The 27,514-nt window shown below is 37.9% G+C and overlaps 1 protein-coding gene across 1 annotated transcript in view; it reads right to left on the bottom strand.

Annotated features, from left to right (window-relative positions):
* LOC115918651 (histone-lysine N-methyltransferase NSD2-like) overlaps positions 1-27,514 on the bottom strand; it is a 36,528-nt gene that overhangs the window by 2,948 nt on the left and 6,066 nt on the right. Inside the window, exons 5-18 of the mRNA XM_030985963.1 lie at positions 27,207-27,497; positions 26,360-26,482; positions 19,578-19,640; positions 18,873-18,996; positions 16,988-17,287; positions 14,587-14,766; positions 13,304-13,463; positions 11,325-11,533; positions 7,386-7,498; positions 5,778-5,924; positions 4,094-4,219; positions 2,590-2,848; positions 1,284-1,390; positions 527-743 (exon numbers count right to left, since the gene is read on the bottom strand). Of these exons, the coding sequence (XP_030841823.1) occupies positions 527-743; positions 1,284-1,390; positions 2,590-2,848; positions 4,094-4,219; positions 5,778-5,924; positions 7,386-7,498; positions 11,325-11,533; positions 13,304-13,463; positions 14,587-14,766; positions 16,988-17,287; positions 18,873-18,996; positions 19,578-19,640; positions 26,360-26,482; positions 27,207-27,497 (2,419 nt within the window). The remainder of the gene's footprint in view (positions 1-526; positions 744-1,283; positions 1,391-2,589; positions 2,849-4,093; positions 4,220-5,777; positions 5,925-7,385; positions 7,499-11,324; positions 11,534-13,303; positions 13,464-14,586; positions 14,767-16,987; positions 17,288-18,872; positions 18,997-19,577; positions 19,641-26,359; positions 26,483-27,206; positions 27,498-27,514) is intronic.

The following is a 27,514-nucleotide window of genomic DNA, read 5'->3' as shown; positions in this document are numbered from 1 at the left end:
CATGAAGTCACATAGTAAAAGGAAATACAAAGTTTTGGGAAATTTTGAAAATTGGCTAGATAGTGGTTCTTTACAATTTTGAAATGATCAGATGCCCCTGTGGATGTATTATAAGCACTAGAAAATTTGGCCCCTAGAACACTTCTGGTTTCGAGAAAAAATTGAATATCAAAATTTACTGGTGCTCCCGGTAATTTTCGATAATTTTCAAATAGCGCCTACGCCCATACAATGGTAGCTGCGACCATGAACATCTCAAAATATGTAGTTGTGATATGTAATTTCGAAACGGGAATAGCCAATTGGTTGATTTTAGTCAAGAAACATTGTTTTATAGCTAAATTAATATCTTGACCCTGAGAGGGACCTATACAACGAAAAGAGTTTATTATCTACAATTTCATCACTTTAGACTCGATTTCAACCACGACAACGATCACTGAATATTGTAGGATCGCAAATTCATGACCCCCTACCAACACTTTGTAATACCTTTATTGTAAATATCAATTTGTAATATTTTTACCATAGGGCTGTTTCGTTAGACCTAAGCAGTCGAGATGATATGCCTTGGGGCATGTCTTGACATCGCACATGGTCAGCTCTCCGCCCTCTGCGCATCGGAAACAATAGTCCTCATGTTTGACCTTGACAACCTGGAGCTTGTTCCTCTTGCGGACCCGCTTCTTCTTCTTGTCTTTGGCTTGTTTGGATCGCTCCTCCATAGCAGCCGCTGCAGCAGTCTGTCAAAAGATCAAGAAGAGAAAAGCACAAATTATTAGCAGACCAACCAATAATTTGCATGATCCACCCTTGAACAATCTATTCCAAAATCCAGTAGGTGCCATACAGTACAGTTTATTTTGATTTCATAATCCTCAGTAAGCCGAGAAACATTATCATCATTTTCATCATTATAAATCTTTATAAATTTTTAAAAATCTTAACAAATCATTGTAAATTATTATAAATCATTACAAATGATTACACATCATGATAAATCATTACAGATTATTATAAATCTTTATAAATTGTTATAAATCATTGTAAATTATTACAAACCATTACAAATCATAATTAATCATTATGAATCATTACAAATCATTTTACAAATCTTTACAAAATATTATAAATAGTAAGAAATCATTAAAAATCTTCACAGATCATGACAAATTTATTTATAAATTGTTACAAATCATTATAAATCCTTACAAATCAGTATAAATCATTTCAAGTCGTTACAAATCATTATAAATCTACTTTCAATTTGCTTGACGATTTACCTTAGGTCTGACCCCGATGAATCCACTGCAGTTAGGAGCCCCACATTCACACCTCTTCTTCTCATTCCCCAGGCAATCCAGATTATAGTTGAAGCTTATCTCATTACCTTCAAAACAAAACACAAGACAAGAGGGGGAATCGTAATTGCAATGCTAGGAAAGCTACAATTTTTGGTATAATAGCCACAATATTATGCAGGCAAAGATAAATTGATTATCACCAATGGTCAACATGCCACTAAACATATCATGCCCTATGCTAGAGTTAAGCTGGGTGTTGAGTCTGGTTTAACAAAGGACAGACCAATGTCTCAGTGTTCACATTGTTAAACATGATGTCGGTCATAAAGTGTGGTGTAAATGACTACAGGCATAAGAATTTCTGCAAACTTTGCTGGTTCAAAATGTGTTATGTTCTCTTCCTTCAGTTAATATTTCAAATGTTCTTTCGACGGAGTATACACACCCAACAAAGATGAATGTGTATTCTTTTTGTCAAAGAATTACTCTACCTCATTGCTTACTAAAATGTCCTGAGAATGTCAACATTGTGCTGTAAGCCTTGAGGAACAGATAATAATCACTGTGAATCATTCTTTTAACATGCCCTAGCTTTAGCTTGAATAAAAGGTTGTGATTGGTGGTATTCGAAACCATTTATAATAGGCACCCATTTTTCAAATGTTGAAATATGATATATTTAAATGAATAGGAAGTAGACTTATTCCAAACAAATATCTTGCCTAATTTTCCCTTTTTAGCGTACCCTCTCCAAACAATGTCCATCACTTTCTTTGAGAGCCGTGAAAAATCATTCCACTTACTTGATGGGCTAGCGCTTCTAAGCTCTTTTAGTCAGCTTGCAAAATTGCAAATTGGGTGCTTGAGATTAGGCAGCTGTTTGAATATTGGTAAAGGTAGAGTGAGCATATCCACATGCATCAAGGCTACACAAAACACTAATGGGGCGTTGCAAGAAAGTTGCAATCAATTGCAAATCCCCAAAATCAAGCATAAGTCTTGTGATTATTTGCAAGTTTGCAATTGATCGCAACTCAACTTTCTAGCAAAGCCCCATTAGTAAGAGAGAGATGAAGAGAGGGGGAGAATAAAAGCTAAATCTAACTTAACTTAATTGTTAAAACTTTAATCCTCACAAAATCCTAGGAAATTTAGGAGACTAGTTGGGCGTTGCAAGAAAGCTGAGTTGCAATCGATAGCAAATATTAGTTGCAAATTTTGCAACTTGCAATCAATCGCAACTTTCTTGCCACACCCCGTAAGTCATATGACACGTGAGATGTACCTGCAGCAATGTTCCTGATAGCGAAGAGCCCCACCCTGGTGTCTCCGTTGACTGTCCACTTCTGCGTCTCACAGTTGGGTTGACACGAATGGTTCATGAAACGAGACAGGTTGCCCTTGGGACCGGCGTCGATGATGCGATCTTTATCCAGGGTCAAGAAGTAGAAGTCGGTGATGTTCTCCTCGTGCGCCTGCTTGATCCGTCGTCGACATTCTTCCTCGTCGACCAACTCGCCCACGTACTCATTGACGAAGTCGCCCTGCAGAAGGGTGGGAGGGTGAGAGAATGAGACATGAAGGTTCGATTGATTTAGAATATTTGTGATACATACCCAATTTCATTTTTAAAAAGACCTAAAATGAGATATCAATTTGATCAGTGTTCAGAAGGGTAACTTCATAGCATGGAGAGAGATAATTGCGACATACGTATCGGTACATGCTCAAAGATCAATCCATAGAGCTTCAAATAGTTCAATCCCATATATAATTTTTATGGAAGGGAACTATTATGACACTCCATGGATTGGACTACTGAACAAGCATGACTTCCGTTGATATACCTGTCTCTACTCTACTCTCTACGATGGTTATTGGGATTAAGGGTCACACCACATCTTGTATCCATGTTAGTGTGAATGTTCTTTCGACGGAGTATACACACCCAACAAAGATGAATGTGTATTCTTTTTGTCAATGAATTACTCTCCCTCATAGCTTACTAAAATGTCCTGAGAATGTCGACATTTCATCGGAAGCATCGAGGAACACAAAATTAATGATCGATTGTGAAAAATAAATTTACATTTTTCCAAACTATAGAACAGCCTTTTTTTAATCATTCGCCACCACAGTAAACTGCGAATGATACACAAATTGCTATGGACATAACATCTTCTATACAAAAATAAAGGCTTACATATGACCTTTATAATGCTCTCATTTAAAAACAAAATTCATTACTATGGAAACCTATACATATCATATCATTACATAGCATCAACAATTCTATCAAATATTTTAAAAACAAAAGTCATAACTAGATATAATCTTTCATGTACATTCATGACATTAACCATCGCATTCCTACCCTTCCCTTTCTGATTGAACTTCTTGAATCTCCTCGAAAAGGATGAAATTCATTCCTTGTTGTGGTGGTTATTGTACCTGACTGCTAAGAAAACATAAATGCTTGTTAGTAAGTATTTAGCGGACCAACGGCTTTAGGTCCTCTATGTGGGACCTGGCAATGAGGATTAATGCCTTACCAAAGGGCACTAGTGCATCGCCTTGGTTTTGAACCCGGGTCGCCGGATTACGATACCACCGCTCTACCAACTGAGCTATCGCACATCCTCTAGAAACGTGCGGATGTCCAGACCACCGCTCTACCAGTTGAGCTATCGCGCCTCCTCTAGTAACGTGGGGATGTCCAGACCACCGCTCTACCAACTGAGCTATCGCGCCTCCTCTAGTAACGTGCCTTGAGAGTATCCTTGACATACCTTTTTGATATCGACCATGGCCACCAGACCCCATCCTCTATGGCTGACCTTCATCTGGCAGGAGTCTGGGTAAGCTCTCTTCTGAAATCTCTGATTCTGGCACTTCTCCTCTTTGGCAGGACAGATCTAAAGAAGCAGATAATACAGTCAAACCTGCTTTAGTGACCACCTGTCTACAAAGACCACATTTTTTTGTTGTTTCCCTTGAAATTGGTTTTTCATTGAAACATGCACTGAAGGAACCTGTCTACAAAGACCACTTTTTATGTTTCCCTTGGGCAGTCACTATAGACAGGTTTGACTGTACAGTGAAACCTGTGCATAAAGACTAGTCAAGAGAGATGAGAAATGTGGTCTTGAAAGGCAGGTGGCTGCTCGTGTAGGTTTCAATGTAATGTCAAGTCATGTAACATTCCTGTATATGTATTTTTTCTTTGGCAGGACAGATCTAAAGAAGCAAAGATAATACAGTCAAACCTGTGCATAAAGACTACCAGTAGTCAAGAGACGTGGTCTTTATAGGCAGGTGGCTGCTGCTGTAGATCCAATGTAATGTTAATGTAATGTAACTTTCCTTTAAGTGTACTTCTTTAGAATTTGGATGATTTCAGTTACAATTCTAAATGAAGATGCTGCTTATAAGTATCGACGTGCATGGTGATGTAGATATACAGTAGGCTTACTCACATGGTGCAACTGTAAGCCTACTGTATAATTCTAAATATAAGAGAGATTTTTAAGATTTAAAACTAAACAAGCTTGTGTTGCAGATATTATGGGGCATTAAGACAGATCACACTTTTTTCACATGCATCATTTTTGTTTGTTTTGAGTTTACTACAAATTACTTCCTCTACAGAAGAGATTTTTGGATCAAATATCCACAAATTGAAATTACATATATAAACCATACAGTATTACAATATATATAATAGAACAAATGAATTATAAAAGTAACGAAATACTGATAAGAATGTATGAAATAAAATAAGTTTACAGAGTACATTTTCAGTTTGAGAATAAGACAAAATAGTTTATATTCCTTGATTTAACTGAGAGAGGAAAGATCTCTTCCTACAGTTAATATTTCAAATGTTCTTTCGACGGAGTATACACACCCAACAAAGATGAATGTGTATTCTTTTTGTCAAAGAATTACTCTACCTCATAGCTTACTAAAATGTCCTGAAAATGTCAACATTTCATCAGAAGCTGTGAGGAACATGACACTAACAATCAATATAGAAGATCAGTTATGATTCTTTCTCAGGCAAAATCAATTTAGGAGAGGACGATTCATGAAAACTGTAAATATTACTGTAATCAGTTTAGATTTCATTTTTTATTATAAAAATTCTTGAACATTTTCCAGCAGGAGAGTGATAATATGCTGTGCAGTGGATCATATTTCTTATATCTTTCAAACTGGATACTGCATAATACATCAGTACGATTCTTCGTTCACCATAAAAAAATGTACATGCATCTAGAAAAAGGACATGGAAAAACACATTGTGAAACTCGTCTCTCAATGCACATATTTATAATGTTCAGGACCATAATGTTAAACAGATTTTGTATATCTGATTGTTGTTATTCTGATTAAATATATTTCAATAAAAAATAAAATAAAATAAATAAATATCCCGCTCTTCAAATTGGCAACTGTATGTAACGTGCGTACCTGTGGGTGGCATTCTATGAGGAGTATTCTGTTGAGACAGTCTGAGTCTGGTCCACACGGGTTCTCCATGTCTGGCCGACACTCACATGCTTGGCACTGGGTGATGTCAAAGGCTGGCATCACTACATTACCAACAGGACGATTCGTCTGCAACATTAAAAAACAAAACAAATGAAAACAATCAGTGGGGTAAATCACTATGGCCTGAATTCACATAGATGGTATAAACCCTTTTTTTCATAACCCATAGTTTAAAAATTAGCGCAAAATGAATGTACCTTGCCTTGCGCACGTATATTATCGGACCTCTGACTGTGTCACGCCTTTTTTGCACTAATTTTTTACCATGCGTTATGTAAGTGACAATTTAAACCATGGGTTAAATTTAAACCTCCTTTGTGAATTCGGGCCTATGTGTCTGTGGGATAAAAATGATTGGTGATGTGTAATATGGGGATTACAGATTAAACTATCTGACAGGAGCCCAAAGATGAAAAGATAATTTGAGGGCGGTTACTGGGTGATACAAATCATTGCTTCTGGCCTTAATTCACCAAATATGAAGGGCTTGTGTGGGGGTTTGGATTGAGTTATACAGTACAATTGGCTTCAGGATTATGTGGACCCAAGGTTTTAGTTATTATAGTTCGTTGTTTTGAGTTCAAAATCGACTGTGAAGCAATCGTCATAGGAGCATGTCTCAAGGAACACATTACTAACTAGTGCTGTAGCCGAACCGCCGAACCGAACGGAAGTTCGCCGAACATGGCACTTCCGAACCGAACTGAACCGAACCGAACCAAATGCAAAGGCCTGGTTCGGATGTTCGGCAGAAAAATGTAAACGTTTTTGCAAGCTAATAAACTTGTCATTTTGTACCTAATTTTCATGTCATGATTGCTCATTTTATATTTACTTTTTTCCGCCTTTGTGAGTTATGCCTATCCAGTGGTCGGCGCGACTTCACTGGCGCCATAAACAAGAATACATGTGCGTGATCAAAACAAGTTCAGCTCAAACCCATTCAACAAAAATTAATATTTTTATTGTAACAATATCTGACAAATTTTACAATATAAATAATGAAATAAATATATATTATAGTATGGTATTTATTTATTCAGGAAAAATAGGGATTTTTATATTTTTCCCATTGAAAATAAAAAACAGTTATTGACGAGCCTGAATCTCTATTCAAGATGGCAGCTTTCATGACTCTAACATTAGACAACCACCGTCTCGGAAAATCTTTAAAAAATATCATTTATTGACCTATTGAAAACATGATTCTTTTAAAATTGAAAATAAAACACGATTCAAGACGGAAATACAAATGTAAGTAGTATTTTTCGTCACAAATAATTATGTTTAGAGCAGTTTTTTAATGTGAAATTCGTGCTGGTCAGAAGCAGTGTGCAGACGTCCTCCGTGGTGGTCGGGCCCGGCATGCCAGCCAGCCCACACAGTGCCGACCGCCGTGGCTATAACGCTGCTTGCTATTATATTACCGAACCCCGAACTGAACCAAATTCGGGTGAAAAATTGCCGAACTCTGCCGAACCAAACAGAACACAAACATAGTGTCTGAATTGCAGCACTATTACTAACCTTAATGAACTTGAATGGTGCAGGTTTCTTGTTGCTGTGTTCTAATTCTTTAGCGAGCTTCTGTTCTTTCGATGCCCTCCAGAGTTTGTACTTCTGTGAGGCTTCCTTCAGAGCTATGAGAAAGAGCATTACAAATACTTTCATTACAACTCTCAATTCTATCAAACATACAAAGTTTCATCAAGTACATGATGGAATTATAATCTATATTTGTATGCGCCTTGAGCATCTCTAGAGATGGATATGTTGCGCTTTATAAATATTGTTATTATTATTATTGGAGCACCTCGTGTTGACTAGTGAAAAACAGAAATTACTGATAACGACAGTTACGAAATATCTATTTCCCTTTATATGACTTGGGGGGTGTTTCATAAAGAGTTCGTAAAGTTACGCATGACTTTACGAACGACTTGTATATGAAGTGCCAGATAGGATGCCCAAAGTTTTTTTTTATATTTCCAATAACCTCAATCAAATTATGGCAAAAAATATACTTTGCATTAAAAATGGTTGTTATAATAAGAATGTTAATCTACATCTGCACAGTTCCAACTTAATAAATAATAATCAATATTAATTGAGCATCTCATTTGGCTTTTCATATACAAGTCGTTCGTAAAGTCACGCGTAACTTTACGAACAGCTTTATAGAACACCCCCCTGGATTTCTTTTTTCAATATTCGGAGAAATAGGTAGACATGATATTTGCATTGCCCTAATTTTTATGGGCAGTACCATTTATTTAATATTTGTTCAAATATTGCATTTTGATAAGGAAATTGAACTTTATTTAGGGTTATTTCACAAGTTGTCACAGCTTTTGGTTCCAATTCTAAATATAAGAGAGATTTTTTAAAGATAGAAAACTAAACAAGCTTGTGTTGCAGATAGTATGGGGATTTGGGTATTCTAAAGAATCCATGCAAAGACAGATCACACTTTTATTCACACACCTAATTCCTTGTCTTGGTGTTTACTACAAATTATTTCCTTTACAGAAGAGATTTCTGTGAAAGTAACACCCCCCTCCCTCTCAAACGGAATGAAATACTATTAAAAGTATCTTCCTACAGTTAATATTTCAAAAGTTCTTTCAACGGAGTATACACACCCAATAAAGATGTATGTGTATTCTTTTTGTCAAAGAATTACTCTACCTCATAGCTTACTAAACTGTCCTGAGAATGTCAACATTTCATCAGAAGCCTTGAGGAACAGATTAAACACAGTTAACAAAGATGACTGGGTATTTGCTTTCTTTTTCCGTCCAATATTAAAGACTGATTCTTCCCCATGAGCTCAATCAAAACTAGAAATATTGCAATCTGTATTGCTGCACAATGCGAATGTATTCCCCGGCAGTGGCAGTGATTTTGTGTCCTCCTTATGTTCGAAGGAGGGACAAAGTTCCCCTCTCCCCTCCCTGAAACAAAAGGATGACGTAAAGAGGTCGCCACTAGTGGCTCGGACAATCGTCAAGTCTAGAAGCAACATTACCTAAACAATATGTGTGTAGATTAGATCATTAGAGTATAATGCATCTCTGTAAAAAAAATTGAAAGAAATCTGTTAAGAAATGTGGCAGTTAGAGCACACAAAAGGCAGTCACCAAAATATGGCCTTTTACTCTATAAAAGACGAAACACTGGAGGCAGCATCACAAAAATCTATTGGCTTGTACATTATACCAAGATACAACTCCATCCAAATTTGAAAGAAATCCGTCAAGGAATGTGGCAGTAAGAGCGCACGCAAGAATATGAAGCTGCTGAATCCAAAGTACCCCATCTGCATACTGCATAGGGCTACAATTATATCAGAGCTGGTGGTAAAAGGGTGTACCCACATCACACAGCTCTCTGCACTTTTCTCAAACATGACAACCCCCCCCCCCTCTACACACAAGTGTAATCTTATATAAACTGGTGGTAAAAGGATGAACATGCATCCACATCACCAGCTCTCTGCACTCTTCTCAAACATGATACCCCCCCCCCCCCTTACACACAAGTGTAAGCATGTATCAGCTGGTGGTAAAGGGGTGAACATGCACCCACGTCACACAGCTCTCTGCACTGTTCTCAAACATGACAAGAACCCCCCCCCCCACACACACAAGTGTAATCATGTATCAGCTGTTGGTAAAAGGGTGAACATGCACCCATGTCACACAGCTCTGCGCACTCTTTTCAGACATGACAAGCCCCCCCCCCCCCCCACACACGCACAAGTGTAATCTTATATAAACTGGTGGTAAAAGGATGAACATGCATCCACATCACCAGCTCTCTGCACTCTTCTCAAACATGATACCCCCCCCTACACACAAGTGTAAGCATGTATCAGCTGGTGGTAAAGGGGTGAACATGCACCCACGTCACACAGCTCTCTGCACTGTTCTCAAACATGACAAGAACCCCCCCCCCTACACACAAGTGTAATCTTATATCAGCTGGTGGCAAAAGGATGAACGTGCATCCACGTCACATAGCTCTCTACAATCTTCTCAAACATGACAACCATCCCCCCCCCCCCCCCCCCCCTCTACACACAAGTGTTATCTTCAATCAGTTGGTGGTAAAAGGATGAAAATGCATCCACATCACCAGCTCTCTGCACTCTTCTCAAACATGACAACCCCCCCCCCCCCTACACACAAGTGTAAGCATGTATCAGCTGGTGGTAAAGGGGTGAACATGAACCCACATCAAAGAGCTATCCGCACTCTTCTCAAACATGACAACCCCCCTACACACAAGTGATATCTTATATGAGCTGGTGGTAAAAAGGGTGTCATGAACCCACATCACACAGCTCTCCGCACTCTTCTCAAACATGACAACCCCCCTACACACAAGTGATATCTTATATCAGCTGGTGGTAAAAGGGTGTCATGAACCCACATCACATAGCTCTCAGCACTCTTCTCAAACATGACAACCCCCCCCCCCCCCCAACACACAAGTGTAAGCATGTATCAGCTGGTGGTAAAGGGGTGAACATGCACCCACGTCACACAGCTCTCTAAACCCTTCTTAAACATGATACCCCCCCCCCTACACACAAGTGATATCTTATATCAGCTGGTGGTAAAAGGGTGTCATGAACCCACATCACACAGCTCTCCGCACTCTTCTCAAACATGACAACCCCCCTACACACAAGTGATATCTTATATCAGCTGTTGGTAAAAGGGTGTCATGAACCCACATCACATAGCTCTCAGCACTCTTCTCAAACATGACAACCCCCCCCCCCCCCAACACACAAGTGTAAGCATGTATCAGCTGGTGGTAAAGGGGTGAACATGCACCCACGTCACACAGCTCTCTAAACCCTTCTTAAACATGATACCCCCCCCCTACACACAAGTGATATCTTATATCAGCTGGTGGTAAAAGGGTGTCATGAACCCACATCACACAGCTTTCTGCACTCTTTTCAGACATGACAAGCCCCCCCCCCCCCCCTCTACACACAAGTGTAATCTTATATCAGCTGGTGGTAAAAGGATGAACATGCATCCACATCACCAGCTCTCTTCTCAAACATGACATTCCCCCCCCCCTACACACAAGTGTAAGCATGTATCAGCTGGTGGTAAAGGGGTGAGCATGCACCCACGTCACACAGCTCTCTGCACTCTTCTCAAACATGACACCCCCCCCTCTACACCCAAGTGTAATCTAATATCAGCTGGTGGTTAAAGGATGAACATGCATCCACATCACCAGCTCAGAGTTGGCTAAGAATTGGTGACATCTCCCCTATAGAACAGTTTGACATTTAAAACCTCTTTGCCTAATTTTGAAAAACACTTGGCTCATGTGAGAAAGAAAGAAGGAAAAATGTTTATGTGCCTGTTTCTTTACAAAACATATTTTTTAAAGCAAGAACACATAGCCTGACATTTAACCCCAAGATCTATTGCATACCCAAGCTGAAGACTGCGGCCAGCCTCTTGGAGTTGGCCGTCTCCCTGCTTCCCTTGTCCCCCTCCTGGTACTCAAAGACCCTTCCTTGATGGGTCCAGAAGTAGTCATTGGATCCAAAGAACTGGACAGGAAACTCTCCTACTATATGAGTCTTGTCCTGGATGTTCTGAGGGACATCCTTGGGGTTACACACACGACCTGGCCACCACCTGGAAGTCAAAGTCAAGAGGGCAAAGTGAGATTGCAGAAATGTAACTGCTTACCATACTGGAATCTTAACTACACAAAAATACACTGTGTCACATCGATTAGATTTAATTGACTTTGTTTTCCTTAATAAAAAATACAAATAAATGCAGAAATAAAATTACTAAAGATGATTTTTGTCCTGGATGATATCGAACGTGCTTGGGTTACAGACACAAACTGACCACCACCTGATGGCAAAAGTATCAAAAAGGGGAGAAATCAGGACCTTCAGGAATGAAAATTGAATCCAATTTTTGTAAGGGACCTGACTACATACATAGCATGACCTCCTGAGTATCCCCCCCCCCCCTGCCAAAGCAAGAGAGAGAAAATATCCTGATAGTTTTGTCCCAATCAAAATTCATAGGCAGGTGGCTGCTGTAGTAGGTTCTAATGCAGTGTCATGTAATGTACAATACTGTATATGTACTTTTGTGAGAATTTTAAGATTGAAAACTAAATAAAATTGTATTGCAGATGTTATGAGGGTTGAGTATTCTAAAGAATGGAAGCAAAGACAGATCACATGCCTAATTACTTTTGTTTGTCTTGGGGTATACTAAAATTATTTCCTTTATAGAAGAGATTTCTGTGAAAGTAACACCCCCCCCCCCAATCCCAAAAGGAATAAAATACTGTTGAAAGTCTCTTCCTACAATATTTAAAATGTTCTTTCGACGGAGTATACACACCCAACAAAGATGAATGTGTATTCTTTTTGTCAATGAATTACTCTATCTCATAGCTTACTAAAATGTCCTGAGAGTGTCAACATTTTATCAGAAGCCTTGGGGAACATGACACGAATGATAAAGGAAGACAGCTTCCTAGATTCCTATTCTTTTCATCCAACATTCATTTTTACCTCATTTAAGCTCACTCAAAAGGCTCAGAGACATTTCCTTCTGAGCAATGTAAGACTATACAATTCTTCTACCTTTCATACTATAAGATCTGGGGGATGTTTCACAAAGACCAAGGTCAACTTAAGTTGGACTTGAACTATGGCAGGCCATAGTTCTTCTAACCATTCCTGGCATTGGTCTCTCAAGGGACGTACAAATCGTGGTCACAAATCGTCAGAGTTGATATTTTTTCGATATATTATCTAAAGATCATAATTTTGAAGGTTTTTTTCCTACGATTTTATATCTGGTTCAAGATTTTTCAGGGGCAAAAATCGCCTACCGTAGTAAAGTCCAAGTCTTAGATATAATTTAAGTTCACAATGTAAGTAAACTTTTTTCTTCAACAATGGATTATCACAAATGTTAACTCTGTAGATGTGTGATGTCCTTTGACAGACCAATGGTGAGAGCAACCAGTGGCATGAATGGCCTGCCATAGTTCAAGTCCAACTTAAGTTGATCTTAGTCTTGGTGAAACACCCCCCCCCCCCAGTATTCATAACATAAGACAAACTGACAGAGAGAGAGGGTCCTTCTCATCTAAAACTCACAAATGCCATTAGGTCTATAAAATTAAAAAAATGTTGTATTGCCCTTTGCGACCGACCGAAAAATCTTGAAATCTACTGTCGGCTTTTCATTTTTCATTTTTTTTTAAACCTTTTTTTTTTTAGAGAAAACTGAGAAATATCAGCCCAAAGAGGCAGAGCATAAAAAAAAAGAAAAAAAAAGAGAAGATTTCTGACCGACCGACGATTTGGCACCTAAAGGGCAATACAACATTTTTTAGGCCTTAATTAAGAGAAATCATCTTGCAAGTACCTGTAATTGCCGAGTTTGACCCAGATGATATCCCCATAGCGTGGCTTCTTTCCATTGACGCAGTCTCTGCAGAACCAGTTTCCATCAGGGACAGAGTCAAAGCCTAGACACTTAGCATGGTAGGCTGCAGGGCAGCTCTCACAGCATATCAGATCTCCACCTAAGGAGAAACCAAAACGGACTTAAACTTGGTCTTACAAAGATCATCAAAACCATTTGGAGGTCACATAAAAAGACAGTTGACCTGACTACTGACATTACAAATTTGGAGTAACGTACACAATATGGTACGGTACTATTGAAAGTCTCTTCCTTCAGTTAATATTTCAAATGTTCTTTCGACGGAGTATACACACCCAACAAAGATGAATGTGTATTCTTTTTGTCAAAGAATTACTCTACCTCATAGCTTACTAACATGTCCTGAGAATGTCAACATTTCATCAGAAGCTTGAGGAACCCTACACTAATGGTTAGGATTCTTTCTCACGCAAAATCAAATTAGGATAGGATTGATTCATGAAAATTGTAAATATTCCTGAAGTCAGTTTTAGATTTTATTTGTTTATTATTAAAATACATAAACATTTGTCAACTGGAGAGAGCTAATATGCTGTTCAGTGGATCATATTTCATAGATTCTTCAAACTGGACATTACATAAGACCTCAGCATGAAACTCTATTCACCATAAAAACTTTTTACATGCATTAAAATAAAGGACATGGTTTTTTTAATGTTACTTGCGTACCTGAGGGTCACTTAAATAGAGAGTTGACCAGACACCTGACATTACAAAATTGGAGTAACATACTCTCATGAAATTTTTGCCATCCCAATAGGTTAACCAGACATTTGCGCCAGTGAGGTTTGCTTCGGCCTTGTCAGATGTAGAGATAAGGTTGCAACTTGCTTTCAGGTTAGGTCAAAGATTAGGGTCAGACATAGAGCGTTGAAGGGTCGAAGTTAGGAATTCACTTAGTGTAGTCAATTTACAGCAGAGCATTTGTTGCTGGAGCATGTGTCATAAAGTCCTAATCAGTAAACAGTGGTATTTCGGACGGTGACGGAATACTTACCGAGTAACCAAAGGATACAACTATTTTGTGAATAGGTGTCAAAATTTCAAAGGTCAAAAGAGAAAAAAAGTATTCCCTTTTCAAATGATGTCCACTAAACCCTAACCCAAACCAAATGAAAGGTGTATCTGTTAAAATGACATAAACTTAGATGCTGCACTTCTCCTGCAACCCCATACCTGATGAGGATTGGATCATCACTTACCTAATGAGCAAGTGAAACACCAGCTCACGCTGACGTGGGTATGATGCTTGTGTGATTTGATTGGTTGAAAGTGACGGCTACAGACGAGGGAGTTTGCCGCTAGGACGATACCCCCAGCTGCTATGCACAGGTCACCCTGATGGTATGCCGTAGGACAGCGCACACAGCGCATCAAACGACCTGAAAAACAAAACATGGAGGCGATATTACTTGATTCAGTTCAAAATCCATAGAATTACTTAAAATCAGCCAGTTTTGTCATTTAACCTTTGTTACATCTTTTTACAAATAAACCTAGTATAACATTTGTCTTTTCATTTTAGCCTCTAATTTTTTTTCTTCAATACTGTACGTCAAAGTTTTGATAACACAAGAATTGTTTCAACTTTAGTGAAAACCAATAACAATCCTTAATGATTCAATAACTACTCTTTATGACGGATTCATTGTCATCAATTATGGTCTTGTTGTTTGTTGGCTCCTTTTTACCAAATGCATAATACTATTATCATGCTCAAATGTAACTTAAATTTTTTGTAATAAATTAAATGAATGAATAAATTAACAAAATTCTACTCATTGGAAATGTACTGTCAATTTTGCAAGTTCTGAAACTGTAAAATAATTTAATTCAGCTGCTTCGTTGAAATGATATAGCTTAATGGACCTTGAAATAAATTTAACTGACCAAAAAAAGGTATGTTTTAATATCACTTTACAAGGACTGCTGGGTGATCAGATGTCACTAATGATCTGTTTATACCTCAAGTGTCTATCATTAACAAATCGCACAATATCAGGGGTGATAGTGAACTACCCCCCCCCCCCCCCTTGAGTAAGAAAATTGGGGAAATAAGGGAAAAATTTGGAACATAGGGGTAAAATCGGGAAGAAAAATAAATAAATAAAAAATAAAATCTGGAAACCGATTTAAATTGGGTAATCATCAAGCCTGCAATATATACAAAACAAACAAACACACAAACACAATAACGTTAAGTGAGATGAAATATGATAATAATGTCAAAAGGGCCAACCGTCTCCTCGGGTTCATTAGAGTAGTGGCAGGTCAAGCTTCAACACAAGCCATTTTCTCTCTTTACAAAGCTCTCATTCTTCCAATACTAGAATACGGATGTCCAGCCTGGCATCCTCACACCCTCAAACAAGAGCAGCAATTAGAACGCGTTCAGCGCACAGCCACACGTATTGCCCTTAAACAACGGAGAGGCAACATGTCCTATGAAGATAGACTCACTACTCTTCACTGGTCAAGCTTATCTTCCAGGAGAGACTTTCTCCTTCTTTCATTCACTTTCAAATGCCTCAGTGGTCTCACCCTTTGTGAGGCTCTTACTGAATCCACCCAGATCAATTCCAGGCGGCAAGAGGTACTTACATTCCGCCACCTTCCTTCTCGGACACAGGCACTTTTTCTTTCTCCATCTCACCACTTTCCAAGACTGTGGAACAACCTTCCCACAGAAATAAAAGATACTGCTGTACTTAATTCTATTCCATCCTTCCTTTCAACACTGAAACAATCTCTTCTCACTGTTCATTGAACTCTTTAAATTCAATGTAAAACAATGTATTGATAATTATTAATGGTAATATTTTTCATACCCGTGTCTGATTTCAAATTCTGTCCATTTCTCTCAAGCTGATCGTCACTGTTATATTTTTTCACTGTGCCTTTTTGGAAACCCTAAGATTAATTATACATCTTACCTAGATCATAACTGACTAATTTGTTTATTTTGTCACTTAGAAATAATATCAATATTGCAAGCTCATTTCTTCGTTCCGTTCAGTACATATTAGGCTTCAGATTACAATTTTATTCATTTCATTTTGTAAGTTAAAAATTATTGTTAAGCATTTTATACCATTATGTAACTTTCTTCCCCAATAATAATCATATCAAATGTTTCTAATGTAAGCACTAAGTTATTAATTTGAAAATTTATATATTTATGTGATGAACGTAAAGCCATGGTAATGACATAATAATGTAATGAAAGTAATCAAGGATATAATAGTAATTGCTCCAACTATTGTTATCCTGATATATATATATATATATATATTTATTTATTTTCTCATATTGTGAATTTTTATTCTGTTCTTTACTCTTAATTTTCCAGGATGCAGACTGTGGGGGGTGACATGCTTTCGAGTAATAGTAATTTAAATTGCTTTTGTCACCCCTGACCAGCAGATTGTATCCTTCTCTCTATCTCCTCTCCACTTTCATAAAGCTGTTTGAATGTATTATGAAATGTCTATGTATTATCTGATTGTTATACTCATTGTATGTTTTCCGATTGGTCAAATAAATAATGATAATAATAATAATGAAAATAGGAGCTCTAATTACACAGGAAATCGCATGATTTACCTCTTGAAGCTTTTGTGCTCTTGGGGTTATCAGCGAAGCACGCTACACAGGCATGAAGGGGACAGGTGAATCCGCGACTATCGAACCTGGTCAGCGGGAAGCGTCGGATACATCCCTCGTGGTAGTACTTCCCACAGACTGGGACATGACATCGCCTCACTTCCTGATCGGACAGCTTGCACACGAAGCAAGAATGTACGCCTACAACCAAGGAAATTAAAAATACACAACGATTATTAAAACAGCTTTGTTTGAAAAATCCTATACCTTCTTTACAATCATGGATGAATGTTTCTTCATCTTGTAGAGAAACAAGAAGCAGCCTTTAAAATGATATAATAGTATCAGAGCACATTAGTGGGTTTTTCAGAGTACTGACATTACATACATTTGCTATGTAGTCCTCTTCGTTGGAAGTTACTAATGTAAAATCATTCAAATGTTCTTTCGACGGAGTATACACATCCAACAAAGATGAATGTGTATTCTTTTTGTCAAAGAATTACTCTACCTCATAGCTTACTAAAATGTACTGAGAATGTCAACATTTCATCAGAAGCCTTGAGGAACAGGTCACTAACGAGCGATAAAGAAAATCATTCTTGATTGTGTATAAGGTAAATTTGAATGTCTACTTGATTTTCTATTCCATTTTGTTCAATAAACAGTATCACATAGAAATAATGACAGAAAATTGAGGTTTCCTATAATTTGTTTTCATTGTCACTGCTTGAAGATATTGAATCTCAACATTTGAAAGCCATCCTTTGTTTGAATCTCAGGTGATCCAAAGCAAACTACAAGCTTTATTTCATCAAAGACAGAGGGTTAGGGTTAGGGTGGTGATAGAGTGTCAGATTAGGCAGGGCTCCCCGGGACATCTTGGCGCCCAAAACTTAAAGGTAATACAAAGTTTTGGGAAATTTAGAAAATTGGGTAGATAGTGATTCTTTACAATTTTGATATATTTGGATGCCCCTGTAGATGTATTATAACCACTAGAAAAATTAGCCCCCATAACACTGCTGCTTTCGAGAAAAATTTAATATAAAAATTTCAAATAGCGCCGGCCGTACAATAGTAGCTGCGACCATGAAAATCTCAGAATATTTAGTTGTGATATATAATTTCTAAATGGGAATAGCTAATCGGTCGATTTTAGTCAACAAACATGGTTTTATAGCTTAATTAATATCTTGACCTTGAGAGTGAGCTATACATCATAAAGAGTTTATTATTTATAATTTCATAACTTTAGGCTCGAATTCAACCGCAACAACGATCACTGAATATTGTAGGATCGCATATGCTTCCAATAATGTGCATTTGAACCAAATTCATGACCCCATACCAAAACTTTGTATTACCTTTAAGTCTGGACCCCCAAGATTCTGAAGTTTTTACAAAGGGCACATGCATAGAGACTGTAAATACTTCAATCCAGATCCCCTTCAAAAGAAGTTTAAGCAGAGCCCTGGGTTAGGATTTGGGTTAGGGGTACACATATTGTTAGGTGTAGTATTAGGTCCTCAGTATATGTAAGATCTTGATAGTGAGGCAATAGACCAGTTCACGGTTAGCACATGTCCCAAATATCCACAGATCTTCAAAACATGAAGAGCATCCACTTTGAACATTTTGAAATCACTTTCAAAGAATACTTCCACCTGTGTATCATGGAGTGCACTGCTTGTGCATAAATGAATAATAATTACATAACTTTCATGAGCACGTATCCAGTATTTTGTCTTGTGTATTTCACAATTTGGTCTGCAATGACCTTTATCAGCTCATGCTCAGACTGCACCTATGAACTAGCTTATTGTCGCTGGAGCAGGTGTCATAGAACCTAAATCAAGATATGCAAAGAACGACTTGGTCTCACCTGATATACATTCATCACATCTGAATGAGCCAGAGGGCGCCACCTGTAGTCCAATACAGTCAAGGTGGAAGGCTCCGCAGCAGCCCCCCTCACAGAGAAGCAACTGACCGGTTCTCTCACAGACCTAAACCATTGAAAGTAAAAGAAAGAGTGGTTTGGATATATTTGCAAATCCTGTTATCAAATTTGTGATGAAGTTCCCAGAATGTGTTTAGAGCCATAAATGTGTTAACCCTGTGTTAAGTTTAAGAGTTAGTTATTTTTTGTGACTACACACAATGAAATCTAAGTTTGATTATTTTCTTTATCTGAATAATAACCACCTTCTCTGAAAATGCATTAATGCAGTATGGGATAGATCCTATAATATTTATCCTGGAAAAGCTTTGATCTCCATCTAACTTTGCATTATTTCTTAAAATAGCATTACAAAATTTCAAAATAATATCAGTTTGTTTTCTACGAAGTGGTGGATCAAAGCAGACATCGTCAAACAACATTCCTTTTACTAGTTCTTGAAGGTGATATTGTTCGGATATTGGACAACACTGTACTGGATATAAAGCATCTAGTTTTTTCCTGCACGTATGCGAGTTAGCATCGACATGGGGAAGATGACAAGTTTTCTTACCTGGCACACATTCTCTTTCTTGGCAGCTCCGCCCCCTCCGGCTGGTCGTTCCTTACCGCTGCCGTTAGCTACGCCATTAGAGCTTCCAGTAGTACTACCCCCATGCTGGGATGAGACATCGGTCTCGGAGCTGGCAACTGTGCACAAATGAAAATAAATGAAACTATTGAATGATCCCTCCACTTAATGCTAATGACCGGTCATTAGTAAAATCATGTTATAAAACATCAATTTATAAAACAAACAAAACATAATCTTATAAAACAAATAATACACATCATTTTGTTCGGGCATTAGTAAAATTATCCACACTCGGTACCTTCAAAACAGTCCAAACACCCTCGGCTATCGCCTCGGGCATGTTAGACTGTTCCAATGGTACCCTGTGTGGGTAATTCTTACTAATGCCCTCACTGCTGTGCATTATTTATAGACTACTGAATGGTCTCTCCACTTCCTGTCTCCAGTATCCTCTTCATTTAGACCAACCTTACTGCTTTCTTTTTTCACCATATCTTTCCATGAAATTTTTGGTCTTCCTTTCCCTCTTATGCTATCCGCTTCCAGATCCCATGCTCTTTTCACAGGTTCATCATCTTCCCTTCTCAACACATGACCCATCCATCTCATTCTCAATCCAATTTTCTTTACCACTTCCATCACATTTTCTTCTAGACCCTCGTGTTTTTTTCTATAGGACAGTTTCACACCACACATCTTCCGTACCGTGGCTCTTTCTGTTCTCCTCCAGATACCTTCTACTGTCTTCACATTAAAAGTTTCTGAAGGATATACCATCGCTGTTCTAACGCGAGCTGTATGGATCTTACCTTCTCATCGTAAACGTTTCACTAGGATTGAGACCAGCTAATCAAACTTCATCAGTTTCAGATTTTATTTGTTTATTATCAAATAATGTTTTTTTTAATATTCAACGTTGCTTCTGAGGTGATAAATATCGGGGTTGGGAGGGGGGGGGGGGGGGGGGGTGAGTAAGCTGGTGTCCAGATGATAACTGTCCCAAAAACGTTCATAAAATTATCCATTTTGCAAAATCAAACTATTCCCCTCTCTTTCTCTTATATCTCATGCTTGCAGAATCACACTTTAACTAGGTTCTTCTGCATCTAATTACCCTTCCATTCTTTATTTTAAACGTCCATGTTTCTCTTTCTGTATGCCTGTATGTCTCGTCTCTCTTTCTCTGTCTGTCTGATCCCCCTCTCTATGTCACTTTCCAGTTTCCCAATCTATTTCTTTCATCCATTTCAAACCTTATGAAGAATTGCATCTAAGCACACTCACACAAACTAATTCCCTTTAAACCTTGGCAATAAACACAAGCCAAAACATCAGGCACACCAAACGTCAGTCTACATTCACATGTTCAGGCATGAAACTAAAAATGAGAGCAAACATACAAATGCAAGATGTTAGTTATGAAACACAAGATGACGTGAAACAGACAAGTGGTCTGAAGTGGTTTTTCTTGTCTTGTTTTTAAAATTGCCAGTTGCTTTGGAAGAGATGGCCATCATGCAACACTTACACGAGTAAAAAACTTCTTGTTCTCCCTTTGTTTATGACTAGTGGTCTAGAATGAATTTCAGGTCCTGCGTGCACCATGCCTCGGTTGTTTATTCATTTATTGTTTTGGTTTCATCACTCCGAAGTGCAATTTCTGGGGACAGTATGCTAGTACAATGTTCACTGTCTTCTTCGCCCTTACTTTTTCCTTTTTCCCCCTTCATTTTTCTTGTTAAAAATCAAATTAAAGTCAGTAATATGAAGGGCAGACTTCATAACTGCCATTGTGTTTCAATTTACTACCATCATATGTGTGGATTCACAGAATATTCATAACAACTTTGTATCATCTGATAACAAGGACAAAGAGACTTGCTCCGTTCTTGGTTCCTCTACAAAGTGAAAAGCTCAGCTGGTCTGGCGATCACAAATTAAGTGTAGCCGACCAATATATCCAGTATATATCCTAGTGTTGTTTGCCTTTATTTCAGGGCTTGACAGGTACCAAGGACACATGGCGCCCATAATCTAGGTCTGGATCCCAAAGCCAAAGTCACAAAGGAGGTTTAAATCTTCGTTTACATAACACATGGCCTAAAATTAGCCCGAAATAAGCGTGACACAGTCAGAGGTCCAATATGAGACACGCGCAAGGCAAGGTACACTTAATTTGCGCTAATTTTAAACCATGGGTTATGTAATGAGGGTTTAAACCATGGGTTAAATTTAACTCTCCTTTGTGAGTTTGGGCCCAAATGTTTCAGAATTTCTACATAGGGCTCGAGTGCATGAACGTACTGTTTCACGGTTCTGAGACGAAAATGGGACAACTCTTATAAGTAAGTCCGTAAATTTCTCATTTTAAAATAGTTAATCTAAATTGAATAACTCCATATAGGAATATACAAATACATAGTATTTTTTTATCTGCTTTATAGATTAAAAAAAAATATATATATCTTGATAAAGAAAATCGGGGAAGAAAATGTTGGGAGCCAAAATTACAAAAAAAAGTTCAGAATTGGCTATACATGTAGATTACCCCCACAGTGCGAGACCTCTGGAGTACCGTCTGTATTGGGGAATGTCAACAAATGTCAGTTTTATTAAAGAAATGACCCATATCAGACGGTTATTTCTGTCTAGTCCTGCTCTACCTACAATATAGTTGCATGCTAAAAGCAGCTCTGGCTAGAGATGTCATTAACCTTTTGAAATTCTACACCTGAGATAACAAGGATAGAAATAAAGGGAAAGGTGTGTTATAACATACTCAATTGAAAGTATTTTATTTTAAGGCTACAAATGGCCCTCCATAATTGTTAAGTCCAACTTAGAGTTAAGTTAGACTTAGGACCTTTGTGAAACACCCCCTAGACTACGAAGCACCACATCCTGTGTTGTAGTATTGCAAAGGTGGATGCCTCAAGGAAGGCTTCGTGCTTAGAGGGCAGCAAACATGCTGCATCAAAATCGTGCTTTTTATCTACTACTACCGAGCCAAGACGGAAAAATCTTTCTCAATGATGAGAGCGAAGCAGCAAACGAAAAGTCAACATGCAAAAAGCAAAAGATAGCAAGCAAAGAGCAGCCATGAAACTAAAATATTGACACAAGATGCCACCAACAAACAAAAGCAACCTTTTTGCAGAGAAAGAGAGACAACTAAACAATGCAAGCATAACTGTGTCTGTTTGAATAGATTGAAGAGTTTAATGGAAGTTTATTTTCTCACTAAATCGGCATGACAATCTATAATTAAATATATTTACAAATGATCTTCAATCTGTCCTTGCAATTATAAGACTTGATATCAAGTACTGGTCGAGGCAAATTTGGCTTCTTTTTTACAATACTAATTCACAATGTGCTAGTAAAAACTGTGGTTAAATACTTTAATCGTGAAATGAGAATCTCTTTAATAACAAGATATACAATCTCTCAACATTTGCACAACCCAGCATTTTTGTATCTTTCTTCAATTAGGTAGTAAAATACACAAATAAAGTAATTCTCTACAGTTTATGCATGAAAACCTGTTCCAAACTTCCAGTGGCATCTTTTAATCTTAAACAAAGGCAATCTGGCATAAGGCAGAACTACTCTTATCATGTCACCTCCAACTATATAAATACGAAGTACATAATTGCTATTACCAAACATACCCCTCCAGCAATAATAGAAATGGAACTGTCTTAGACATTGCAAGGTCCTTGCTTGAAAGTCTCCCCCCCCCCCCCCCCCCCGCCCAAACCCCTTTGTCATGAATACAAACTTTAGCTAAGATAAAAAGATATTAGATAAATGTGTCCTCTGTAACTTGTAATTATTAAACTTCAAAGATTCATAAAGACTAATGAGTGCTTCAAACTTAATTGGCTTAAAAGTATAAGGGTGGTTTCTACATGATCCTTGCATAACATATGACCAGAAAAAATATGACAAAATCTAATCTTAAATCAAATCAAAATGACTCTTCAAATAAAGTACAAAAACATTTAATCTAGGTAATCTTACAGCAGGTATCTACCTGTCACAATTGATTTCATTGCAGAAGAATGACCCATTATATTCTGAGCCAGACACGAAAGGTTGGCTAAGTCAGTAATAGTAAGCAGTAAGCAGTAAGCAGTAACGGTGAAATCCCGGTGGAACTGTATGCAGTATTGGTCCTATGTTAACATAGGATTAGGTTACCCCTCACCATACATCCTTACAGTGCACAAGGCACATATGATCATAACATAGAACAAATAGTGCACTCACTGCACTGGAACATATGGACTAATCAATGGCAGAATGGCACATACTAATCTGCTATATAACATTAACTGCTTTCATAATTCAACTTCATATTGAAAGTGGTCCGCAACTAATAAAATAAGAGAATCCTAGGCTAAATTCAACACATCTAGTAAATTATATCTAAATTTAAAGTGCATTTAGGACGTTCTTGAATAAATGTATTCTCTATAAACACACATTTCAATAAACTAATAGGTGCGAACTGTTCTTGCTTGCTGGCGACCAATCCTAATTCAAATGATCTGTATTCCGCTTATATTCTCTAAATAAATTTAGTATCTCCTTCCTATTCTATTTGTTATAAATATGAAAGTATTTCATGCAACAGCACCGATAAAAAGAAGCCATCTTTTCCTTCAATGTGCATACCTCGATAGACACTGGGGCAGTCTATGGGTATGGACATATCTCTGAAACAAAATAAAAACAACAACAAAAGTTCAAAGTTAGGATCTATTATACTATGATATGGAGATAAACGACACAAAGGGAACTCTGCATTCCTTTCCAAAATCCATAGTAAAATCATATCTGACTAAATAACTAATCTATCTGATTTCATAGAATCAAAACTCAGAACAGTCAGTCGGTCAGTCTTGAGGACTTGTCAATGAACTGCAGTTTGAGAGTCATTCAACATTCAAAATGATGACCTTAGGAATATCAACTCCTCCTAAACATCATGCTACGGCGAACCATGATGGCATAGAGCTTTAAATATGATAAGTCATGAACATATCATACACAAAAATGCAGTTTCAAAAGATGAAGACTTTTTGTTTGGAATAAGCCTTGGAGTGTGAGCATGCTTGATGACTAGATACATATCATATAGCAATCTGCCAGCAGATTTTCGTTTGTAATTAATTATCTTAGTACTCACTCCTGTTATAATTGCACAATACAAAGATTGTTTGTTACTTGACAGTTTCAGTATAAGTTTTGTCTTAAATTAGAGATAAAAGAAATGGCTCTCTAGGTATCTAATACATTACCGATTCACACAGAAATATTTAGTTGAAAAAGTCAATATTCTTTCCTAATTCTGCAGGGAGAGAAAAGGTGTGTTCAAAGGGGGCCAGTCACCATAACAAAGAAAAAAAAAAATCTCATCCAAACTCTGCAAGAGACATTAAAATTGCTACAGATACCCCCCCCCCCAACAATAAAAGAAAATCATTGCGAGGGGGGGGGGGAGGAATAATCAACATTCACTCATAATCGTGATGTCTACTAAGGTCTACTCAAAAGTCACCTTTACCTCTATTCAGGGTGAAATTGTGGTATTTAAATCTGCAAAATGTTATATTAGAAGCTGATATTTTATATTCAAAATATATTGGCATAGAACACCTAACATACAGAGTCAAATTTTAGTGACTGGTCCACTTTATAAGTTCCAATAGCTTTAAACACTGTTGTAGCAATGCAAAACAAAACACAACCAATGACGACACTTCAGTCCAGTTTTTCTTGGAAAATCCTTGCAAAATATCACGAACGAATCATCAACACGCCAAGACCACAACAGAATACAACCAGAGACCTTGAATCTACCTTCTTTCATCAGAACACAGTCATTCTACCATTCAGACTGAACATACATTCTGGCTTCAAGCATGAGCATGACACAGCAAGACATCAGAGAATGTACTTTCAAAAAGGACATCACTTTCAACATTATGCAGTAATGTTCATGTGCACCTTAGGTGCCCAGGGCCAGCTGGTTATGCACAATGCCCAGAGTTTCTGGTATCGTGCATGGTAAATACAAGATCAGCTGGTCCTGTGTAGCTATGGTGCGCAGGAACATTACTGCGGAACGTCCTTAAAGGCAGCCGTTGTTGGTCTCTGGAAGGGCGCATAGGGCAAATCACATTAAATGATAACAAAAGAACATGGCAAAACTGACACAAACATGGTTCAAAGAGTACCTTTGCTGAATGCAACTACATATGGAGCAAAACATTGGTTCAATAAATGCATGTGCTTTAAAAAAAGAAAGTATTCTTCAGGATGCTTTTCAAATTGTCAATGTGGATGGGTGCTAAAGTAAATAATGCCTCCGGCTACTTTGTAAAGGAGGCATAAAAAGCAGCGGCAAAAGCGATTTAAAAACAAACAAAACTTTTTTTAATCGGCTACTCCTTCAATATGCCTATTATAATAGCTTTAGTAATTGAAGCTAAATTAACTAAAACCCTTGCTTGTAAAGTAATATCAAGTTAAGTGCGAGGTTAATGTTATTAACGATATAACTTAGTATAGGTCATGATAGAAGCACCAGAAAGTGATTGCTGTAAAATGAAATTTGACCTATATTCAAGGACATTGGACCAATTTCCTCCAAATCACAGATCTCTACACCCGTTCACCCAAAATGAAAGCCAGATTACAACAGTGATATCGGAAGAAAGTTTTCTTTATCCATTTCTAAATGAATGACTTTACCACAGGAGGGTAAAAGTATTTCTGGAGGTTCATTGGTCTATATGCTAGGGAATATGATTGTGATGATTATTACCACTGTGAGGATCGCCTTTCGGCCTTCACCGACGGACTGGATGGCATCAGCAATGAGGTCTGTATCGATGATAAGACCGCCCTCATCATCATCCTCCTGCATCTCAGCAAAGTCCTGACTCATCTGCAAGTAGGAAGAATTGGAAAATTGATAAAACATGACATGGTTTGCAATTCTTTTTTTTTAAAGACCGCCTGCACTAGTTTGGCCAGGGGGGATTAGACCTCCCTGCAAGGTCACTGACAGGTGGTTATCAATTAACATAAGAAAAAGGGCATCTCGGGGGACCAACAGGCACTGATTAGTTTGCTATATAGAGGGTGCAAGTAGCTTTAAGTCTTACGTCTGTCTGTTTACAGGATTAGGGTCTGTCATAAGATTAATGGCAAGTTCATGGATTTGGTGAAATAATGAATAAAATACTTTGTTATCATATAGGTTTTTCTTCAAATTATCAGGGGTGGTATTTTGAAAACAATGTCATCTTTGATGTTAGTAAATAAATGTATGTTATTTGTCATAACATTTCAAAAGTAGCACAAGTCAGGACATTTCAATGACTGATCACTTAGCTTGAGAAAGTGCACAGGAGTGGAGGAAAGCTTGCCCACAAAATACAAGGTTGGTAGAAGCTTTAAAAAATACATTTTATGTTTCTCCCCAACCGATGAAAGTTTTCTGTATCAGTCAGGACATTGTCTGCGCAAACTCAAGTGTGGATTCTGCGCAATTTCCAGTTTACTATGACATTAACATTGTTTTCCTAACAGTTTTTATAATACAGCTCCGGTTTTCATTTCCAACTTAATGAACAGTGAAGTCAGTCCTAGTTTGTGTGATATCTTACATCTGATGTTATAGCCTCTGGTTTGGTGGTGCCTGATCCTCTCTCGACGACGGAACTCTCTCCCTTTCTTGACCTCTTCTTCTTGCCAGGTTTGTCCGTGGCGTCAGCAGGAGTTTGCAAGCTTTTCCTAGACCTCACCCTCTTGGTGCTTGAAGCCTCGGCCGTGGGAACAGGTTGGGGTTGGGCATCTAACGATTTTGCCCTGCTCTTCTTGGGAGCAACTGCTTCTCTTGACGGGGACAGAAAGCCGTCAGAAGTTTGGGATTCCGATTGAGAAGCTTCGCTATATTTCTGAGGTAAGAGGTAAA

Source organism: Strongylocentrotus purpuratus, unplaced genomic scaffold (assembly GCF_000002235.5).
Source record: "Strongylocentrotus purpuratus isolate Spur 01 unplaced genomic scaffold, Spur_5.0 spur5_scaffold_15, whole genome shotgun sequence".
In the NCBI taxonomy this organism is placed as follows: Eukaryota; Metazoa; Echinodermata; class Echinoidea; order Camarodonta; family Strongylocentrotidae; genus Strongylocentrotus; species Strongylocentrotus purpuratus.
The sequence above is the reverse complement of the archived record's forward strand: the minus strand, read 5'-3'. Positions and strand labels throughout refer to the sequence as shown.